At 38.2% G+C, this 20,360-nt stretch overlaps 1 protein-coding gene across 2 annotated transcripts in view; it reads right to left on the bottom strand.

Annotated features, from left to right (window-relative positions):
* LOC131253403 (UDP-glucose:glycoprotein glucosyltransferase) overlaps positions 1-20,360 on the bottom strand; it is a 115,602-nt gene that overhangs the window by 7,638 nt on the left and 87,604 nt on the right. For both annotated transcript variants that reach the window (XM_058254374.1, XM_058254373.1), the window contains exons 24-30: positions 16,900-17,047; positions 8,431-8,487; positions 8,209-8,339; positions 7,968-8,056; positions 7,482-7,828; positions 7,082-7,177; positions 2,721-2,785 (exon numbers count right to left, since the gene is read on the bottom strand). In XM_058254374.1, coding sequence (XP_058110357.1) covers positions 2,721-2,785; positions 7,082-7,177; positions 7,482-7,828; positions 7,968-8,056; positions 8,209-8,339; positions 8,431-8,487; positions 16,900-17,047 — 933 coding nt within the window. The remainder of the gene's footprint in view (positions 1-2,720; positions 2,786-7,081; positions 7,178-7,481; positions 7,829-7,967; positions 8,057-8,208; positions 8,340-8,430; positions 8,488-16,899; positions 17,048-20,360) is intronic.

A 20,360-nucleotide genomic window follows, 5' to 3' on the forward strand; every position in this document is an offset into this window, starting at 1 on the left:
GGATTTCTTCCTCTCGGTGGATTTCTTGTTTCAACTCCACTTGGTATTGCTCAAACCAGCCAGTTCCCCAGCATGAGTAAAGGACGAGGTCAATATCAGGAGAGTGTAGACAGCCTTCAAATGCTCGGCAGGCAGTCATGAGAATTTCTATCAAAACAGGATCCATAAAGCTAACCCCAAACAGCTGCAAAAAGGCTATGACAGTGATGGTATACATATAAGGTTGTAGCAAATAGACAAAAAAATGTCCATAAGACTGATTGCTTCAGAACTGAGGTCATGCCAAAAACAGCTCAGATTTAGGTTATGGGAAGTGGCATCAAGCAAAAGCAATAACAAAAGAAAGAAAATAAGCTTCATTAGGATCCAAGGTGTGAATAAGCCAGATGATTCCAAAGTGAGGCAGCCTAATGTCACAGATTTCTCAATTCCTAGCCCCCTTGCCCATGTGACTTGCACAATCCCATAATGCTATTTGAGTCGACCTCATATGTATCCACAACTGAAAACTATGCACGAGAACTTAGCCAAGATGCTAGAGAACATGAATGAGTGAGAAAGAAGTATTGCAGCTAGATGAGAATGTTAGAATTCCTAGTCCCAAATGAGGAGAGCTCACCAATATATAGACATGAAAACCTTGTCGATATCTTACATCAATGGCATGGATTGCACCACTTTGGATTCATCCAACAATCCGGAAACCTCTAGACATTCTTAACATGTCTGGCTACAATACTTTCTAGAGAGGTCAATAATCATCCAAAGATCTCCACACTGTACTAGACTCTCCCACTATGTACAAACCTCATTACAGTGTACATGCAGAGACAAATATGGCCAAGTCCATGGAAAACTTCCTTGTCCCTGACACTAAAGCAAAAGAAATCATGCAACTATAAACAAGATAAAGATGGCTTAGAAGTAAAAACTCGAAAATAAGATATGACAAGTGCATGTCTTCCTTCTATATTCCTTTTTGCTTCCATTTTAGCATCGTTGATTGCATACATTCCTTCTATATTCCTCTTTGTTTCCATTTTAGCATCAATTGTTTGTATACACTCTTTTTTGTTGAGAACTTCATGAATCTTCTAAGATCTACCCGAGGTACCACTCCTACTCCCACGAAGATGAGCATGGGGATCAATAAGGGATGTCGACAAGCAGGCCAGGGCCGGTCAGGATCCAAGCGAGACCCAAGAATACAAGGCCCAAGCTCAAGCCCTACCCAAATACAACTCTACTTATTTTTTAATCACTTTCTTCCACCTCATTGTGACTTTTCATAATCTAATGATGAGGAAGAATGGTGCATTGGTACTTTTGGCTATTGGACAAAGGTACACTGGTTTTTTGTCCTCATTAAGGTCAATAGCAATTTTAGGTACATCCATTTTTACTTTATTTTTTTTAAGGGTGACAACTTTATTAATCAGACCAGCAAAGCCAATATATATATATATATATATATATATATATATATATATACAGAAAACAGAAAAAAGAAAGAATGAAACAAACAAACTGAAAATTGCAAAGTCCTCAAGGGGATCAAGCATTAGCCCACTCTATAACAGAAGAATGAGCCTTCAGAAAGACACCCCTCAGAGTGCCACATTCGTCTTGGAAGCATCTGTTATTTCTTTCAGCCCAAAGTGCCCAAAGACCAGTAAGAAGGAATAACAGCCATCTCCCTCTGCAAGGAAACCAGCCCGACCATGTGCCATTGAACATAAAAATCCACTATAATTGCGGAAACACCCAGCACAAACTGAAGATACCCAAAACGCTGTTCCAAACCTCCAAAGAGAGAGCAGTGAATAAAGAGGTGACCCATTGATTCTTCCTAGCCCCAACATAATGGATAGGCATTAACATAATGGACATGCATTAACATAGAGTGATTGTAAGCACTCTATTCCAGCTTGCGAGCCACACAAAAGCCGCCACCTTAGATGAAGAGCAGGTATAGAGATTTGACCGAGAACCTGCCTGACTTCGAGTCGAGCCAACAAACGGAGTCATTCTCATTTGATGGCGATACACCCAGGAGTTGCTTTAGAAAGGCCAGCAGTTCCTCAATCTCATCATCATGAAGATCTCCACAAACAATTGAGGCCAAGCCCCTCCAGAAGCATTCAATACAAAATACTGATGTACAGTGGAGTCTTAAGTACACTGCCACGTGAGCCAAATGAGGACAAAGATCCTCCAATTTCCTATCCCCCAGCCATATATCCTTCCAAAATCTGACCCCCCCAACCTCTTAGGTTTATGACACTGAATGAAAGAATCAGACTCTTCTTCCAGCTCAAATATTTCCTAAGCATTTTTTTTTTTTTAGTTCCAATAATATCTCCCGAGTCCTGACTACCATCTCAAGTAAGATGCCATATCCAAGGTTCATACTAAATCTTAGTCATAAATGGGAAAAAAAAAAAAAAAGGGCAATACTAGGAATAGAAAGTAAAAAAAATAAGCCGAACTCGGGTACTGAAAAATGATGAGATTCCAAAGTAGAAAAAAAAAAATGGCCTTAGAGAAGGTTGGACAGCTCTATACTGACCCGACCGTGATTGTCAAAGTCTGATCAGAAGCACCACAGATTCACAAACAATAATAGGAACTTGTGCTTATAGTCTATATAATGTGGCAAAAACACATTGAACCCAAAAAAAATACAAAGGAAAAGAGTTCAGTAGAGATCAAACACTTACAAGTGTCCAGAAGCAATTGAGAATATGTTAACCCTTTCCCCATCTCTCTCAATTTTACCACCATCCTGGAAAACCGGGATGTTAGCCAACTTCTTAGACAAGAAACAGATAGGATGGCCTTAACACTAAATTCTGATGGACACACAATGTCAAAAATACACAAAAAGTAATAGAACGTACTATGAGTTTCAAAAAGGAATGCATGATAAAGGCATACCCCATTAGACAACCCAGGATAAAGACATTGTATAAGGAATACTAAGAATAATTAGTAAGACAGGATTTTAACATTTTAAGAGAAACAAATCATGTATTGGTCCATTGTTTTTTAATGGTTTTTTTGTACTGTTTTTTGTATCGAAAATCAAGAATGCTATTGTAATCAATTAGGTATTCTTGGTTAATGCTGGGATCTATTGTTGCTCTTTTGGAGGCATTGCTGGTGGGGTTTAATTAAAGAAGTAAGAAAGCGGTATGGAATCAGTGTTTCATAGCTAACCTGTGGGCAATGTGGAAAGAGAAAAATTGAAACAGGACTCTTCACCAGGTAATAAAAAATAAAAATTTAAAAAAAAATTTAAAAAAAAAAAAAAGAAAAAGAAAAAAAGAAAAAGAAAAAGAAAGAGAAACTGAGTAGTTGGGGAAAATTCTCAAGGCTTCACAAACTATAGGAAGGAAGATTTATATAGGAATTGGGAGTACATCTTGATATAGCGATTGTGTGATGGTTTGTGGTTCCACCATGAGTTGTATTATTTGGCTTTTCAAGCATTTTCCAACAAAATCTCTTATGGGTTAAAAAGGAGTACTGTGTATCTCACAACCAAATCTAAAAGATCTCTAATTCCTGTAATGCTTCCCAGTTAACATGTGATTGCCACTTTAGTCACATTAAAAGATAGAATTTAGTACAGCAGAAAAAGAGATTAATTATTTAAAGGAAAACAGACTAATGCCAACCACCCATCGGTTGCATTAAATGTGAAATATAAACAAAATACTATGATAGAGTGACAAATCCACCCTCCGCATAGAAGGCCAAACTAATGAAGAAATGTATCCTTCCAAAAGTACCCTTAAAGGAAACATTGCTACTTAGATGTATGCTCGAAACTGCCCATCAAGAACCAATAAGTAACTAAATGACATGTTAATGATAAAAATGAGATACAACACATTTTTAAGGTCTCAATTGACAATATTTCAATTGAATGTGATCATAGTTAGAGTGAAGACCTCAGTTTTGTATCTAATTGTTCATTTATCAAACCATATTTGAAATCTTTCCACAATTATAATAAGAGTAAAAGTCAATAAGATTCAAAATTTTGTGAAAGAATGCTGGAAGCGCATTGGAGGGTAGATCACTCCATGAATTAGGCACCACATAAACGCAAGGAAGATCAATATGCAATGATATTCAAATGAGTGGCAAAAGGAAAAAGATTGGGGGAAAATCTAAGAATGATCAAACCATGCATAATACAAGAAAGGCATAAGAAATTAGATCAAGCAGCACATAAATTTCCTGTAAATTTAGAGTAATCACACTAACAAACTTTGTATGCATGTCTGAAAGAAGAATGAGAGGAAGACATAAAAGGACTTGGATTGAAGTGGAAGGGAGTCTATTCACTAAACAAGCTTAAGTCCTTGGATAAGATTGATTGGAGAAATAGATTTCACAAAGCTGACCCGAATCAATGCGAGAAGGGTGGTATGATGATGGTGACACTATCTATCGTGGTGACCGTGTTTCCTCAGTTGTTTGGAAATATTTAACTATTCCAAACCATTTTTATGCCTCAAGTGTACACATGTGATAGATCTTGTCTTAAATGGAATCCAATTGGCCGTTGGTGATAGGTCCCTTGGCCCCAATCGGATGATGTTAAAGTCCCTATATAGCATGCTAGCATGCCAACCAATCAAGACAACATAGCCATGCGGTTGTATGCAAAATTCAATATGCATGGTATATGGAGTTTGAGTTTATTGGACTTTTAGAGGGTATTAAATAGCCTTATGGATCAATAATGCAGGGGCATTTTCACACCGAGCTCAAGTGGGATGGCCCGTGTGAAGCGGGGGCACACTCGAGGTGGGCAGCCCGTGTGGCTATGTTGGTGATGGGTCCCTTGGCCCCAATCGGATGATGTTAAAGTCCCTATATAGCATGCTAGCATGCCAACCAATCAGGACAACATAGCCATGCGGTTGTATGCAAAATTCAATATGCATGGTATATGGAGTTTGAGTTGATTGGACTTTTAGAGGGTATTAAATAGCCTTATGGATCAATAATGCAGGGGCATTTTCACATCGGGCTCGAGTGGGATGACCTATGTGAAGCGGGGGCACACTCGAGGTGGGCAGCTCGTGTGAGGCGAGACCCATGTGAGGTGGGGTCCACGAGGGGGGTAGGTCGAGGGCCTGACCTGGGCTATGATCTAAAGGGATTGATTCGCCACGCTCTATTAGTTCGAGCTTTTAGAGCGAGTGGTTAGTTGTCCTGCGTTAAAAGTGGTATCAAAGCTGGAGGTCTCGTGTTGGAGACTCCTCACCGGGGTGATTAATGCAGAGGTATTTTCACATCGGGCTCGAGTGCGGTGGCCTATGTGAGGTGGGTGGGTTGTGTGACGTGAGGCCAATGTTCGAATTATCTCCGATATTATCTTTATCTCCAGCTCAGCGATACCGATAACGCTGGTAGTATCAGAAATTTCAAGTATTTGCAATGTATCGCTAAGTATCGCCAACGTATCAATATCACTAATATAATCGCCAATATTTTTAACTATGTAAATTCTAGGTGTTGCTTGTATTGCCAATGCATCAATATCGCTAATGTATCGCCAATATTTTCAACTATGTAAATTCTAGGTAATGCTTCTATCACAAGTGTATCGACAATATTTCAATAATATTGCCAAACATATTGATATCACGAAAATTTTGTTTATTAGAAAAAAAAATTTTCAATTTTTTTTCATGGCCACATGGATGTATGTATTGCTCAATTTGTTATTGATAATATCTCGATATTATCGATATCGCAACATGTGCGATATTGAGACCACAATTTTTCATTTCCTTTCCAATTGTTGATGATTGCTTGGTGAAATATCATGTGTTGTTGATATTTTGCAATATCGATGGATGTTTGGATGGAAGGTTGAATGGTTAAATAGGCCGGATGGGATGGTTAGACTGATTTCTTACAACGACACATGCTTTTAAGACCCCATTTAATGGAAACTTGTTATGTATGCATTCTTTTTGCAAAATTTTTTATTTATAAATATACAAATATGTACATTTTAACATCTCCTGAAGTTTCGCTGAAAATTCCACCATTTTTCCCATGTTTCCCCACATTTCTAGTTATCAACGATATAATCGGCAATATCAATATTGTTTCCGTATCCCTGGCCAACGAAACTTGTAACAATACTAATACTTCGAACACTGCGCAAGGCCCATGTGAAGTGGGGCCCATGAGGGGGGTTCCGTTGAGGGCCTGACCCAGGCTATGAGATAATGGGATTGATTCGCCACACTCTATCAGTTTGAGCTTTTAAAGAAAGTGGTTAGTTGTCCTACGTCAATCAACCAGATACCATATCAATATATCTATATAATCGCTAAAATACGGACATGAAATTGTATACAATAATAACTTGAGGCTAATATAGCAACCAAACAGTCTATACAATCACACGGTTGCATAGAAATATGGCTGATATATAGAGAGAGGAACAAAAGGAATTGGAGTCTAAATAGTACATTTTTTGTTTATTTAATTGGCTTTTGAGTTTTGACAGCAAATTGAGTATGTTTTGACCACTCCTCCAGCACATCAGCCACCTTCCACGGCTAGGAGTCCTCCTTGGCCAAGGGATGACATTCCTCAACCCTTTAATGGTCACTGGGGATGGATCAAACTTCATTAGCATGTTTTGCTCCTATTCCTAAAGCATAAGTTTTCGTAGCCACTTTTCTAGTTCAATCAACTAAAAGACTCTTGAATTTGTATCCACATTCATTACATTGGTCTTTATCTCACTTTGAAGGGACGTGAAGCTTTAATTGGTAGCTACTTTCAGTTTTAACCAGGTCTTTTCAGTGTTGCTGCATCAACATTTCCATAAAACACATCTCACGAGCAAAATTGAAGGGTTGTATGTTTGACACGTGTAAAATATGAAATACAAGCACAAGTAGTATGGAGAGCATGACAACTAAATTAATTTGTAGAAGTGATATCACAGCAATAGCTTCAATATCCTTCAGGAAAACTATAGGGGGGAAAACAGAATGAAAGATTTGACAACTTTAACAAAAGAAATTAACATAATTACCATAGAACTCCTTTGTCTCTTCCTCGACTGGTCATTCCCACCAATCAAACCAGAAGCCCACTTCAACAAATTAGTGTTCCAACTATTTAGATTTCCCTGCAGAAGATTTTTAAAAATTAGAGTAGAGAACATAAACACCACTGCTGCTTACTACGCAATTCTATGCATGTGGAACTCTAGTCTTTCATATTCAAATCTTATCTGAAGACAAGATATGGGAATTCTATACCCACAAAGTAGAAAGAAAGGGTCTACTCTTGAATCAGTGGTAGACAGTGTCTCATCTCTGAGGTCATGGGTTCGAGAACCCATGCGTGTGTGGGGGTGTAAGAGCGTGTGTGTGTGTGTGTTTCTCACCCTTCAAAAAAAAAAAAAAAAAAAAGCGGAAAGAAAAACTCACTTTCTCTTCCTGCAAATGGTTATCATCAGTAGAAGCTAACAACTGCTCATGTTCCTTTCCCTTTTTCTTCGCTACTTCCAGATGAACTAATTTACCCCGCAAATCATTTATAATGATCTGTTTCGACAAAGGCAAGTTCTGAATGCCATCTCCATTTTCCTTCAGAATGTAGAGGTCAGCACTTCGGCCTGGAGCAATCTGCAAGTACCACACCCCAGGGGAAGCCTTCATTTGCCAGTAACCCAAATTGGCCATGACAAGGGTATCAACCAAGTGTGGCAGGCCTTTGGTTCCAAGAATCAACTGAAGGCCACGGGGGGGATCGTGGTCTTTCTCAGAACAATGACCTGATGGTTTGTGGATAAGGAGCATAACACAAATCATAAGTACAGGATTTAGAAGATGATAATAAGTGAATTGCAAAAACTACACTGAAACACCATGGAGAAAAAATTCAAGTTTATGCATACAGAAGTTACTATGTACCAGTTAGAACAAGTGCTTCAAGTTCAAAAACTGCTTGTAATGTTCTTGTGTCACCTAGTTTCTCGAGCAAAATATTATCCAAGTCATGGCTGAAAAACAAGTTAAAAGATCAGGAAAAAAAATTAACAGACTAATGAAATATATAGGTGGTAACTTAAAACTCTTAAAGAGCTTAGAGGCAGAGGAAATATTGCTTATATGCGATGTATCCACAACATTTCAGGCGTAGAAAGTGACATACACAGCAATAACAGGCTCAACAAGCCATGGCTCAGGAACATCAAGATTCATAGTCAGTGTTTTGGACAATGGCATATTTGAGAAAAATGCTTTAGGGCCATGAACTGAATAATCAATAGCACTGAAGTCATCCTGCAAAAGTACATATTGGATGAGGATAGCAAATACTTGAAGCTTCAATTTGGATATTTACACAATTGATAAAGGAGTGCAGATACAATACCACAGTTGGCACTACATATCTGTAGAAATTTTTCAGAGGAAGGTCAACAAGGGAACTCTGCCAAAATGAAAAAAGAGAAAAAAAAATGTCAAATCCCTTGGTACAAAAGAATTCCATGAATTACCTTAGGATAAAAAATTAAAAACTTTTGCATTATTCATGTAAACCACAAATGAAGTAAATTCAAAAGATTTCCATGATGATCATGAAAAACACTCAAAAGTCACCAAACCAGACAAATCACAGTGTAGGAGAATGAAAAACGGCTCTATTTTGTAATATCTATAGTTTGGGATTTAGGTAGTATACTGAATTTATAAAATATTTTATTGAGGCTATTAAACAATACATGATAGACTACAGAATGCACAAGTACAAAATTTAAAAATAAAAATAAAATACAACCAGTTATCTGTCCTGTATCTCCTGATGGAACACACATTCCAGAAAATGTTACCAATGTGCAAACACGGATCATTGTGTGTGTGTGTGTGTGTGTGTGTGTGTGTGTGTGTGTGTGTGTCTAGCCTCTATAAATATCATTTTTGTAAAAGGATTTGATGCATTAAAATGGTGGAACACACTACAGGGATCATCTTTTGATAAATTGGAACCATCCATCAATTAGGTAGGCCATATCCATTCATTAACTTGGACCACTAGCTTTCTAATGATTACAAAATTTTAGCCTTCCTATGATCTGATTATTTTTGCTTTTGCCCCAAATGATTTGTATTGTGCAGTCCTCCATTTAGACAGCTCTGATTTTCTCGAGAATAGAACAATTTGTAGATAGTGTTGGATATGAAAATTCAAGGACAACTTCTACAATTGAAATTCTCTCCATTTTTTTTTTTTAAAAAAAAGGAACTTCTCACTATGACTTCTCTGACTCATCTACACGACTTGGATAGTCATGGCCCTCTTTTGAAGGCTATCAATTGTGAGGATGCATTTCCGACCCACTAGGGGGGAGCCCTACAAAACCAAAAAGCATGGAAACACCCATCTCCTCTTGGGATCATTGAAGGCCGAATCTTCTTATAGATGGACTTAACTGAGAAGGAACCCGGTGGTGAAGCATTCCAATATAAGCTATCCAGAAAGCTCGGAGAAGGGGATAGCAATTGTAGACGATCCAATAACCTTATGAACTCCTCCACCTCTCCATTGTATAAAGGTCTACGACATGGGGGACACCATACACCACCTCCCTTCGACGCAGAAAAGCAGCTAGCTACCGATATATCTCTCAATGGAGACAATTTAGCTAAGGGAGGAAAATCCAGATCTAAGGGGCCATTGCCACACCAATTGATCAACCCAAAACCGTATTCGACTACCGCTTCCCAGAGCAAACGATAAGCTGGATTTAACCATGGGAACTACTGATGTAACAACTTTCCAGATACCAAATGCTCAATACAACGAAGATCTTCTGGTTTCCCAACAGCCCTCCTCCAGACCATACTTGGAAGCCACAACTTGCCTCCATAAACTTCCCTCTTCAAAGTAATGCCTTGTTCATGGCATCCATGTCTCTAATGTCCACACCTCCCTCAAATAGCATGTTACAAAATTCCTCCCACTTGAGTATATGGAACTTGTGTTTTTCTTCAGCTCCTTGCCATAGAAAATCAATGCGCAATTTGTCTAATCTCTCCAGCACAAATTTTGGACACCTATATAAAGACATGAAATAAACAGGGAGATTGGAGAGAGTTTCCTTAACAAGAAGAATACGGCCCGCCAAAGATATATGCCTTCTTTTCCGCCTCAATAATCTCCCTTCAAAATTTTCTATTACTCTATTCCATAGATGCTTAGGGGGAGTGCTCACGCAAAGGGAGAGGCCCAAATATGCGGTTTGAAAGATGCCCACACCACACCCAAAAATTCCTGCATAACGACCTACCTCATCCATAGAGAGACCAACACCCAACATCTCACTTTTCTGAATATTTATCTTTAGCACGGAGATTTCTACAAAGCGACCCAATATCTTTCGTAAATTATCTACCATGTCTTCATCCGCATACAAGAACAATAATGTGTCATCCGCAAATAGGAAGTGAATAATTCTAGTTCCATTCCATGACCCCGCAGAACCTAAGATGAGACGCAATTGTTGACCTTTCACGAGCATGACACTCAGGGCTTCCACTACCACAATGAATAAAAATGGAGAGAGCAGATCCCCTCACCCGAAGCCTCTCGAACTTTTAAAAAAGCCTTTAGCCTTTAGGTGAGCCATTAACCAACATGGAGAAGGAAGCCAATGCGATGCACTCCCACATCCAATTGATCCATTTGCTACCACAACCGATCCTTCTCAACATATATTCTAAGAAATTCCATTCCACATGATCATATGCCTTCTAGAGATCAAGCTTGCATACTACTCCCATACACTCACAAACACACCTTGATTCTCTGCTATTACTGAGGAGAGGATCAGTCTGAATTTGTTAGCTAATGCTTTCTCCAGAATTTTATAGGGGCTTCCAATGAGACTAATGGGTCTAAAATCTGACAATGCCTCAACACTATTTTATTTTATTTGGAATCAATGCTATGAAGGTGGCCCCCATCCCTTTTGCTATTTTACCCTTCGCATAAAACTCATCCACAAAATCCATGACATCCTTTTTTAGAACATCCTGAAAGATTTGATAAAAAGCTATTGGAAAGCCATTCGAGCCTGGAGCCTTGTCACTACCTAAAGTATCAATGGTGCACTTAACTCTTCTTCCAAAAATGGCTTTTCAAGCGCTTCCTTCTCCACAACCGAAATCTGCTAGAATGGTAAATTGTCCAACAATGGCCTACTATGGCTTTCGCTCCTGAGAAGATTAGAATAGAACTTCACTATAGTTGAACACACCTCTTCTTTGCCTTCTAAGTTGTGACTATCCACCATAATACTGCTAATATGATTCATTCTTGCTTGAGCACTAGCTATTCCATGAAAGAAAGACGTATTTTTATCACCTTCTTTAAGCCATGCAGCCCTTGATCTTTGCCTCCACTTAATTTCTTCTTCTCTACTACTAGCTTAATCAAAACCATCCAAATCATAGACCTAGCTTATATGTATCATGAAACATAGAATCACACTGATTTAATATCTTAAATATTTGATAGGTGGACATGTAATTGATTGCCATAACATAAAACATTCAACTGTCAAATTCACAATCAATTATAAGAGGGTAACTTAATCAACACTTATTTTGAAACATGGCCTATCTACAAGGTGTCCCACAATTTGGACAATTTAGTTTGAATCAATGATCCAAGTTATATCATCTATAATTAAGGTATTCCATAATGGTGATGGTATTGTTACAACTGACAATAAAGGGCATAACAGCCATTACAACCATTTTTTCTTTTTGAAAAAAGTTTGTTTCAACCCTGTTATGGGCCCTTTTTTCGTAACAGCCATTACGGCCCCGTAATGCATAACGAATACCATCATTACCATTACCTAACGGCCATTATGTAACCATTTCCTTGTCTATAATGGTGCATGTAACAAGCATCACACTCCATGGTTTCATGATTCTGTGAATGGAGAGAGCGGGAGAAAGAGAGAGAGCTATCTCCTTCCTAATCTTCAGACTAAGTGAAGGGAGAGATGAGTTTCGATGGAATCGGATACGACAGAGGACCTCGTCATTGGAGTGGAACTGAATGAGCTAGTCAAAAGAGAAGATCTTTTAGGGTATTTGGACAGCCGTTTACATTTTTTTATTTACAAAGGAAACCGAGCTTTTCTTAAGAGAGCACCAGAAGGCTAAAATTTACAACAAAGGCACAGCCAACTCAACCAACTCACTATGCTAGGAGGCGACAATACAATTAACCCAATCTTGAACATCTATCTTCGCCTTCCTAGAAATCTTGGGTTGCCGAAGTGCAGCTACCAAGGAAGATCCGATGGTTCCTATCCCCTCACACAACCCATAAAATTGCCAATAAAACTAACCTCCATATCAACACTTCACTCCCCCATGTGCTCCCATGCCATGCAAGGAAGAGCTCACCGATAGACTTCGGCATCATATATGGGGCGTTGAAAAGAACAAGAAACCTTCCCCACACCTCACGCGCAATGAATGAACAAGTGTGAGCACCAATTCTGCATCTCGCATGCACATCACACATCAAGTGGGGATCACCATGGCTCTTTTTCATAAATTATCAATGGTAAGGAGCTTTTTGCTCTCCACAAGCCAAGCAAATGTTGCGACCTTGGGAGGAGCCCCATAATGTCATGCATAGGAAGCACAACCACACCCCACTAGATGAGCGCGCAATCAACATCCTATGGAAGGATTGATCTGTGAATCTCTTTGATTTAACCATGGACCAAAGCATTGAAACTATCAATCCAACTGACAACTTGACACCTTAGATACTCGTCAAGAGCCGAACTAGCTCCTCCACTTCCTCGTATGAAAGGTTCCTTCTACAAGGAGTAGACCAAATTACTGCATTTCCATTTGTTGAATAAAAACTGGCGAATATTATATACTGGTCCGAAGCAAGGCTAGCTAATCCTAAATACTCCTCCTAAAGGGGCCTATCCCTGATCCACTGATCTACCCAAAATCTTATTGTTTGCACATCCATGCATGAGAACCGAACCCCTTGCTTGAATAGATGCGCCACCCTACACACTGCCTTTCACACTATCAAGTCTCTATACAGAGACTAGTCTTTAAAACACCATCCTCCTTCCCACATGTTGTGTTTACAAGCCACCACCTCCCTCCATAACCATGTGCCAAGCAAAGCCACATCTGTTTGCTCCAATATCCTAAATCCCAACACCCCCTTCCCTGATCAGCATACACACCATCCTATTTTAAGAGATGAAATATCCCTATTAGGTTTACGTACCTATATTAAGATTTAGAAAATTAATATATATAGCAAAAATAAATTGAGAAATTTTTGTGTATTAAGGTTTATACTTTATTAAAAAACTGATTTTAATTTAATTGTCGTATTTAAAATTTGTAATCATAAGTCGTTTTTATCGCATTTTATTAGGGTTTTGATGATAGACAATTTGAGAAAGAGAGGCTTGTTCATTACCAATGCTTGCCCGTTGTGTTGGCAAAATGAGTCGGTGTGCTATCTCTTTTTGTGTTGTCTTATTTCGTTGCAATCAATATAGCAATGATAGGGAATTCAATTCTTTCTAACTATTAATTATTCCTAATCCCAGTATTTCATTTAATACCTTGTATGATCTCAAACAGCTTGCCCTAGACCCACATTTCTATTTCTATGAAGCAAGAGCCTCACACACCAAGCAGTGCCCGAATGGGCATGGGATTCAATGGTTTTGCTCCGAAGGAGACTAGCTCATTCTACCTCCTCAAGCTTGGCTGGATTTTGATCCCTACACTACACACGTGAGAGGTGAGCTCGCCAGGCATAATGTCCCCATTGAAGACGGGAGTAGTGTTTTAAATATCAACGATATCGGCCGATATATCCCACGATATATCTTGTATCCCACATGTTTGATCTGGTGAGCATTTTCAATTTTCAATCCTTTTTTCTGTAAATCATGTTAAATTAGTGTTAAATTGTTATAAATCCATGATTTTTTCATATTTTGTATGAAAAAGCATAGATTTGGAGCTTCGATTTCGAGATTTGAAGGAGATGGGCTAAGTTGCGGAAAACTGGGGAAAAAAAAAGAACCGAAATTTCTCAATTTCTCACAAATCGGTTGCAATCTATGTCCAAACATAAATTCAAACATGTATGTAACCTAATCTAGTGATTCTTTTTTCGTTTTTTAATGTATTGCTAGTGTCTCCACACATTTTCTTACATTTATAAATTAAATGAATAGACTTTGAATATACTTACATCAATTCAGTTAGACAACGCATAGATTGGGACTGCATATAAAGAAAACCTATTATGTGCACTTGTTTTATTTTTTAATATTTTGATTTGTAAGCGTATTGATGTCTTTTTTTAACAATCACTGAAGTTTCATTGAAAAATTCGACCAATTTCCCAATGTTTCCAACAACATTGGTACATTACACAATACAACTGATATATCCCATGCGATAACCGATACGTATCCGTATCCCAAGAATGCGATACCAATATTTCAAACACTGGACGAGAGTGAGGTACAACAAGGTCATTTTGCATTGTCCATTCTCTAGGGAGGTGTGAGCATATATTCTTCAACTTCTCGGCGTATAATGTCTTTCCAAGATCTATAGTGGAATTGTTCATGCATTGGTGGCCAGGATAGTTCAGGTAGAAAGGAGTGGACGTCGTTTCTCCTAGCTGAGTTATGGGCTATTTGGAAGGAAAGAAATTTTAGATGCTTCCGAGATATTTCCAGCAATTTGAAGGTGTTCTGGTCTCTAAGTGGGTGGCGGCTTACCCTTAAGTTAAAGCTTGTTGGTGTGGGTTTGGTTTTTCTTGTGCCGTTCGTTGTTTTTGTTTTCTATTATTCTATCACCTTTGTCATTTAGTCAATAAATTGTCATCCTTAAAAAAATAATCATAATCTCATCGGTTGATTTTGAGGAATACATCGTTTTATATGGTTTGTCCATCTATCACGTATTAATATTCAAAAAATGTTGTGTAATACAGCATATTCCTAACAATGATTGGAACCAGTTTCATACAGTTTGCCGAAACTTGACTTTTAAACCTTGCCAGGTACAAAAACAAGCAACATACAATAGTGTTGGAGTTATAAATTTATGTACACATGTGGACTACCATATATGACAAGGATTAAGATTAATCCTAGTCATATATGGTACTCCACACGTGTATAGTGTTGTCAAAATCCTATGATTTACGATTTGAGTCGAACCTTAAGCAAAATGAGTTGAGTCCCTTTTTATATGAATCCTACGATTTTATGATCTAAATCTTACGATTTACAGTTCAAATTATACTTGTTTTCTACTTTAAGCTTCACTTGGCTTTCATTTTATGTTTTTAAATTGGTGGGGGCATTAAGAATCATTTAGAAAAAACCTTTAAGAAGAAAATCGCTTAGAAAAGGTAAATTATTTTATTTTGTTCTATATAAGAAATTAAATAATATATATTCTCTTCAACGTTAAATCGCAAGGTCCTTATTCTTGCTCGGGTGGTAGACTCTCAGGAGTTTCAACATCGGGTCAAGGGTTCGAGTACCCATTGGTGGTGAAATTCCACAAAGGCGTCAGTGTGTGGGGTGTGTGTGCGTGCGTTAAAATTAAAATAATAATAAATAATTTAAAAAACGTTAAATCGCAGAGCTTTTTATTTTAATGATTTATTACTTCTTAACTGGTTGAAACACCAGCCCCTCAACCTTCGTTTCTCTCATACTCTCCGTGAAGGAAATTTTGTAGCAGACGGGCTTGCCAACTTGGCCAGTAGTGGCTCTCCCAACAAACTGTATCTCAACCCCTCAGACCTTCCCCATCTCATTAGAGGGAATCTCGTTCTAGACAAAGCGGGCATGGGCCGAATCAGACACCGGAAAATCAATAAAGGAGTTGGGTAACTTGTTCCCATCAGTCCACCCTACCCCTCGCTCCCATCTCCATCAATCAATCCCGCTGGATAGGCTTCCCCCCCTCCGGCCTCTCCATCCATATTGCGGCCATTTTCTTTCTTTCTTGCTTTCGTTTTGTTTTCGATATATGATAGTCGGGGCTCGATGGTGTTTTTGGTTCTCGTGGCCCCATCCGAATGGATGTTCATTGTCTATTCAATTTAAAATTTAAAATAAATAAATAAATAAATAAAACTGGTTGAAACACCAGACCGATGTATGACTTATTTGGAATGTTTTTATGGATGGCTACAATCATGTTGACTTAAATGTATTGTGGAATGATGGTTAGAAATCAAAATATCTTTTTTCATTGGATACCGCTTTTCCAATCTGATTCCACATTGGAGAAAGATAACATGAACATAAATTATTGAAGGATCATAGAGTGTTTTTTAAGGAAATTTTCTTGAAAGACAAAAAAAGGAAAGGAATCCTTCAATACTATCATGGCATGGTATTACTTCCTGTATATTGATGGTAAAAGGATGATTGATGAATTCTTATTTTTTTTTCTAATTTATTTATACTTTTCATATTTTAAGAAAATCATTAAAAAAAAAAATCTTACAATTCACGTTACGATCTGCGATTTGATACGATTCAACCCATATAATGATTTGCGATGCGATAATGATTTTGACAACATTGCATGTGTACATAAATCTGTGTACACCAACAGAAAGCATATAAACTTAAACTTTAAGTTGATATACAGACCACATCCCTGCATATATTGTGAATTTAGACATGAGACAGTATGAGAGAAAATGACTACTCATCTATCTTTGAATTAAATAGAATGATAATTAAATCTTAAAAATGCTACTTGCATGCACTGTGGTTGGAAAACTCACCAATGGATTGAGCACGATCCTCATGCTTGGCTGAATGCATTTCCAAAGTACACGGAGCAATGGAGAAAGCTTTTGGCCCACAGGGCTTAATGGATCAATAACAGCATCAATATGTATGCTAGAATTTCCACTGTTCAGAACAACAGCACTACCCAACAAAAGAAATAACATTAGCTGTCAGATTACAAGACAATCTGCAGCTTGAAAAAATTAGAAAACAAAGAGGCTAGCAAAATAGAAATCATATATGAAATAAAAGCAAAAGGCATGACCAAAAAATGTTAAATTGGAGAAAACAATGTGCACATACACATTACTAGATACATGTGCTCATACGCATAAACCCTCTCCACAGAGATGCTACTTCTTCAAGTTTCTTTTCCATTAACAAGATTTTCAGGGTGTAACTCAAGAAATTCCGAAATCTCTACAAATCCTATATCTGTTAGGCTTCCATGTGATTTTATGCTTTTATTACCGGAATTAAAGGCTTTTATAGGTCATTTCCCTGCAACAAGCACAATTTGCAATGATCATTAACAGTTACTGTATGTTTCCATATGCACTCTCACCAAATGCAAGCAGAAGGTCAATGCAATTGCTCCATCGCATTTGTTTCCCTTACAACAAGCAGAGTCCACAATTAGTCTGCACCTAAGAACGCCATGATGGCACCCTCACCAAATGCCTTGTGACATATGAGTTTCTTCACAACATACATCATGTGCATATGGGCTTTAATTTATACGTTTTGGATTACTTACAGAGCACTGGAAGTGTGCCCAAGCTTTTGCAGCATCACTGAATATGAATTTGTGTTGCACCTCAGGCATGCATTCCCTGTTTCATCCTTCCCAGATGAATGGTAATGCGATGGGTCATTGTGATGTAACATAGGCCCAAGTTCGCCATGGGCAATCCAGCTCCTACTTTGTTACATCAAGGTTGGGACTGAAATATCTTCGGCATGCTTTAGGAAATCGAACACAAAAACAAATGGGATTATAGCATGACAAAACTGGGAACATTACTTGACAGAAAAAAGAAAAAGAAAAAAGAAAAAGAAAAAGGAAAAACGCCCTTGGACTTGATGAAAAGTATTAAGGCAACCTGACAGAGAGAAAATCACGTTCTGATTGTACAGCCTTGATGACATAAACCATTCATGAACAAAATCCCACTTTTGCCTGCAATTGGAGTTTCACTTTCCTGGGAATCTACTAAAGACAATCTGGGTTTTTATGTTTTATAAGCTCATGTATTACTTAGCTGGTAAAGGTTCTAATTTTGTGTTTCTTAAGTTGGAAAATATTTTACTGTTACCCAACTTATGTTTATAACTTTTTCTAACACATAATGTGGGAGGATACACCATCTTGTTTGGCTATTAGAGACTTCAAATTACATGAGAGCACTATAGCTCTTCTGCAGTTGAGAGTCTTGAGACTTCTTCACCAATCCTTGTTAAGAGATTTGGTCCAATCTCAACTTAGATCTAAGCCATCGACACAAGAATCTTCTACCCAAGGTACCACTGGTGCTCCTGCTTAGGATCACATTTGCTCTATTGCCTCATGGATTTTTGCACTTCCTAAATTTTTGTAACAGAAACTTCCCTCACAACATAATATTCTCCCGCTTCCCTCAAGCTTTGTGCAACCAATTCTATGCTTTCATTTTCATAATACTTCTTCAAATTACATGAACAGTCCAAAATGGGTGCTGTGCCATGCTCAACACTTCAATTTTATATGAAAACTCTGTTTAAGAATATATATATATATATATATATATATATATATATATATGTATGGAAAAAGGTACTATGCACTCGACCTCACGAGTCTGTCCCATGAGGACGAGCTGTGTGGGCCCCACTGTGATGCGTTTCGAACATCTACCCCATCAGTCAAATGCACCATTCCATCGTGGGCCTAGGTCTCAAAAATCAAGTCAATCCGTGACTTGTGTGGGCCACACCACATACAGAAGTGGGGAGGGGCCGTGCACCATTAAAACATTCATAATCATTTTTTGGGCCCACCGAGATGTGTTTTGCAAATCCAGCCCATCCATTATGTGTGTCCCACTTGGATGAGGGTTCAGACCAAGTTTCAGCAGCATTCAAAACTCAGGTGGGCCCCACCAAGTGCTTTTATATGTTTTAACAGTGTCTTCACATGATTTTAGATGGTATGGCCCACCTGAGTTCCATATATGGCTGATTTTTGGGATATCCCATAATTTAGAGGGGACCCATCAAATGCACGGTGTTGATGGTCGACACGCATCACGGTGGGGCCCACACAGCTCGACATCACAGGAGCTTATCGTGAGGTCGAGCGCATAGTACCTTTTCCCTATATATATATATATATAGAAAATAAAAGAAAGGAAGGAAGAAACTGCACCCAGTGCCATACCCAAGCGAGATAGGTATGCATTTCTTAAATGCTAATATTTAACTTAGTGATAGAGAGTAATGTATGCATTTTTCATCTTGGAATTTCCTTGTTGTTCAACACTATTTAGCATCGCTTTGCACTTCAACTTGCACCCATATCTGTGCAACTCAAAGTATATGACTGTTGTACATACATGTATATGCATATATAAAGTATTGCCTATAGAAAGAAAAAGAGAATCGTCACGGAATAGGTTTTCCGCACATTCACACTTGCATCTTTTGACCGGAAAGAGCAACTCATGTTATCCAACTTTCAACCCAGAAGACATTGGAAATTTCTGATGTGGTATTTGTTTCCATTAAATGATTACAATAAACTCTTCCTGTGCATATCCCAACAGCAGGTTTTGCATGCAGAAGAAGTCTCAAACTCTTGGACCTGTGAGTAGCATTACATTGCATCATCCATGAAGTTTATTTCACCAGCTGATGCAAGTTATGTTATTTTTGGAACTGTTTAATCTCACATAGCACCTTGGATGTGTTGGAAGTCTAACTATGATACCAAGTTTTTCAAGATCAGAAGTACTTACTGTAACCGTGTCTCATGCTTCAATATTAGGTTAGAAGTTCTACTCATGCTGTATGCATGCTGTATTATTGTCGTATCTGGGCATCATAGCTAACTGATTTTGTTTGTTGAGCTGTCAGATTGAACGGTGATTAGTTTAGAGAAAACATCATGATGTTAACAATGTTGGTGGTTTGTAGAGTAATAAAGAACAAAACGTCGAGTGTTAAAGGTTGTCAGGGATGCTGCAAATAGAGCAATTCTTTCTATAATAGAGCAATCCTTTTTGACGTTAAACTAAATTTATTAGAAGGAAAACAAGGAAGCTATGAAAGAGTAAGGAATTCTCCAATCACAATATTGGAGACTGGATCCAAAAGTCCTGTGGTTCTCAGAGACGAGCATTCAGAAGAAACCAGAGGTGGCATGCACACAGGGTATCAAGCTCCAGTTCCACAATCCTTCACAGAGATCATGGGCAGA

The sequence above is a fragment of the Magnolia sinica genome, chromosome 8 (genome assembly GCF_029962835.1).
Source record: "Magnolia sinica isolate HGM2019 chromosome 8, MsV1, whole genome shotgun sequence".
Taxonomy (NCBI): Eukaryota; Viridiplantae; Streptophyta; class Magnoliopsida; order Magnoliales; family Magnoliaceae; genus Magnolia; species Magnolia sinica.